This window comes from Dendroctonus ponderosae, unplaced genomic scaffold (genome assembly GCF_020466585.1).
Source record: "Dendroctonus ponderosae isolate FM_Combo_2020 unplaced genomic scaffold, Dpon_F_20191213v2 Dpon_F_20191213_5, whole genome shotgun sequence".
NCBI lineage: Eukaryota > Metazoa > Arthropoda > Insecta > Coleoptera > Curculionidae > Dendroctonus > Dendroctonus ponderosae.
The window spans coordinates 13294604-13298354 of record NW_026018715.1 but is presented as its reverse complement, the minus strand read 5'-3'; the positions used below and the strand labels follow the sequence as shown (position 1 = coordinate 13298354).

Sequence of the window (3751 nt, the reverse complement as noted above, 5' to 3'; positions counted from 1 at the left end):
CAAGCCATCCGAAGGAGAAAGTTCTTACTTCCTGCAAAGTGTGTTACACCGGTTACTTCCAATGCTGCCAGGATTGTTCAGAATCCTAATATTCACTTATGAGGTCGTTTATTTTGCTGCTTAGCCAACTTTACCCCAAAGAATGATAAAGGCAAACATTTCTTTAAACTTTAGCTGGAAGTGTTCCCTGAACACTTCCCAACTTATCAGAAAAATTCTGTAAATTAATCGGCAAACTGTGAATTCTCCTGATTTACTCGATGCATAACGTGGCAGCATCGCTGTATATTTTTCCTCCGGTTTCAGCTTTACCATCGAAGACCCGAAGATATGAATCGACAGCAAGCGCTAGTGAAACTACATTGTGATTAACATTGATATTTTAAGTAAAATCGAAATGATTATTGCTATCGGGTTTTTAGTGATAGTGTGTGCCACTACTATAGCGATAATCCGATCGAAAAAGCCTCTGAAATTGATCATATCGGAGGCAAAATATGAACTTTTGTACAATGCCGTGGGATCGAGGTATTTAATGCAGGATTTTCTGATGCGCAAACAGAATAAAATTGGTGAGACTTTCTACCAATTTATAATCAGATCTGTTAATTTCAGATAATTTAATAAATTGGTTTGTTAGATTTGCAGGTCAAATCGGGCAAAACTGCTGTGATAACTGGAGGAACCAGAGGAATTGGTTTGGAAGTTATCAAATTTCTTCTTAAGTGTGATATTAACGTGATCATAGGTAATTTTTTTGTTTTTTAATTGTTGGTAAGGGTCGAAATACAGTATTTTTTCACTCAAAAGTTGGATTTTTTTGAAGGTGGCGCAGCTTCAAGCGATTTTATTCGGAGTATTTCGGAATTTGGTTCAAAAAGCACGCGATTTTAACCGGGGGAAACGTACGGTTTTCCTTTGAGGTGCAGTTGTAAAATATCAGAAATTACAGATGCTGATAGAACTAAAAGCGATTGTTCAACAATTGCTGTTCTTTAGCCCACAACAAGCGTAAAGTTTCACAGAAAAAATCGAATTTTTCAGAGCGTCAAATGATTATATGCAGGAAACTCATAGAATGTATATCCTAAAAAACTCTATAGCTAATGCAACTTTTCATCAATTTTAAATCTTCAGGAAATAGAAGAAATTAGAAGCTTTTACAGTTCAAATATTTAAAAAATTGGTTAGAATTTTGAGCTGAAAACCTTCTTGGTGTAAAACGAGCTCATTTATTCACCGCAGAAGAAAAAACCCTCTTATCCTTTGAACCTGTTTCACACATGCGGGAATTTCTTCAATAATTTTAACCGATTATATTTAAAAAAAAAGGTCCTTTTGAAAACTCAATTTGTCTTAGTTTTTCGATTTTTATGTTTAACAAGCGGAAGAGCAAGAGAAAAATTCTACTTCAAACGCATTTCATTTTAAACTTCTTTGCCTCAAGAAAAGTGTGTTTTTTATTACACATTTAACACTTTTCTCTTTAACGCAACGGATTTTAAAACCGATTACATTTCGGAAGCTTCTGATTTTTTAGTTTCTCCAGCGGTTTCTTCAACGGTCAAAAGCGAAGGCGAAGGTTTTGTGTTTTCAATCTCATTTTTTAAACTTCTAAACGGGGCATCAACCAATAAAGATGGAGAATCGATTCCGCAAAATGTTGATTTCTGCAGCTCAAAACAATCATTTTGAACAGTTTTAAATTTCAAAGTTTTAAAATCCACTTTTAACGGAAGAAAACACAARTAGACAGTTTTTGTAGATCAAATATTTTCAAAAATGGTTTGCATTTTTMGCTCAAAATCTTCTTGGTGTAAAACGAGAACAATTGAAAACTTTTCAGGCAGTAAAAGGAACTCTTTTATTCTTTAAATCTATTTTGCAGATGCCRKATYTTTTTCGCTTATATTGCGGYTTTCATGTTTAAAAGGCGAAGGAGAAAAAAGAAAAAGTTTCTRTTAGAAACGCACCAGAGATTCTTGCAGTTAAAAGAGCTGCAGGTAAATATTCWATAATTAAAAAARAATTGATGAACTCAAAACCTTCTTGGAAGAAAACAATATTTTTGACCGGGTTTTTAAATATTCTTTGGTGGTTTCGAAAACCAGAACAATTTTCCCATTTTTTTAAAGTTTGCCTCATTTTCAAATAGCAACCGTTTTTAGTTCTGAAAATTATTTTTAAAATTTCGAACTTTGGACCTACAAAGATGAGGAAGCGATTCCAAAAAATGTTGACTTTTCAAAGAAACGCCCTTTAAACAGCGCTTCTTGTCGCGAAAACTTCACTATTTTAAACCCAGAACGCTCTCTGACTAGCAGAATAAACTCAGCTTTTTGCGGTTTTGGCAAGTTGAGATTTTCACCCCAAAACTATTTCCAAAGAATTTTTTGGATGTTGATTTTTCAGACTGTTTATTTCTGTTCTTAGGCTGTAGAAATGTTCAACAGGGGGAAAGTTTGCTGTCCAAATCCAGGGATGAAGGCATCAAGACGGGGAACATCGAAGTGTATCAATTGGATATCAGCGTGTTGGAATCCGTGAAAAAATTTGCCGCAGAAGTTAAGAAAAAGCACTCTGAAGTCGACTATTTAATCAACAATGGTAAGACAGGCTTGCGCCATTATTCAAACCTGTTGAGTTTTTCGGGCTGCATATTTTTTCCTGAAGTTGCCTCAGAAACTTATTAGTGTAATTTATAGAGTGTTTGCGTCTAAAGTAACGGCTGAAAACCCGCTGTGTGCGTTTGTATTTTCTCTGTCCATACTTTTCATGTATTTTTACTATCTTTACTTTCAATGGGTTGATCTTTTGCTAATTTAGTTTAGATAGGGAAAGAATTAGAATAAAAAATACCTCAGCAAAACACATGAATGCATTTCAGCTGGAATAATGTTCGGGCCTTATGTGGAATCCAGAGATGGATTCGAGTCACAATTTTCCACCAACTATCTGGGGCACTTCCTGTTGACGCATTTGCTGCTGCCTGAGTTGAAAAAAGCAGGAACTGATAAGTCACAGGCCCGAGTAGTGAACGTGTCGTCCTGTGCTCATGTGGTCGGAAAAATCCACTTCGAAGACATCAATTTCCGGTAAGAAACGTAAGTTCCTCCAAGCTCCGGAAAATAGTCAAATTGTTCCAGAAAGCAATACATTCCAGCTGAAGCTTACGCACAGTCCAAGCTGGCCCAGATTTTATTTTCCAACTACTTCAACGATCTGATGATCAAAGAAAGTGAGCACGTTCAAAGCCATGCAGTCCATCCTGGAGTGGTCAACACGGATCTTTTCAACGATACGAACTTAAAAACCGTTGCACCTTGGCTACCTTCGTTGCTTTTTAAGGTACAAGTTGGCGCTTAGCTTTGCCAATTTTTACGCTTAAATATCGATTTAAACAGACACCGGAACAAGGAGCCTATCCAGTCATCTACGCCTGTCTTTGCCCGGACTTAGAAGGCAAAGGAGGAACTTACATACATAACTGTGCGACAATTTCGCCGAGCGATCGAGCTTTGGACGCAGAACTGCAAGAGAAGCTGTTTAACTTCACGAAAAACCTACTGGAGATTGAAAAATTTAGCGCTACATTATAATTGTTTGTTTCGCTTCATTTTCATTATACTGTTTTTGTTTACTGTTGCGTTTTTTTCTACCGCATTTTATCCCGATTCATGCTCAAAAAATACAGCAAAGTGTGATAATAAAGGCAGTGAATTAGGAAAAAGCAGTTAGTTAATTATCAAGA

General features: G+C 36.2%; 1 protein-coding gene across 2 annotated transcripts; it reads left to right on the top strand.

The window, feature by feature from the left end:
• LOC109545450 (dehydrogenase/reductase SDR family member on chromosome X) lies at nucleotides 1–3640 on the top strand (the record flags this gene model as incomplete). Of its 2 annotated transcripts, XM_048666749.1 has the most annotated exon segments (7): nucleotides 1–364; nucleotides 423–572; nucleotides 641–748; nucleotides 2434–2607; nucleotides 2888–3095; nucleotides 3147–3348; nucleotides 3405–3640. In XM_048666749.1, coding segments are annotated over 7 exon segments (1071 nt in total). In that variant the 3' UTR covers nucleotides 3600–3640.
• Nucleotides 3641–3751: the final 111 nt, after the last annotated feature.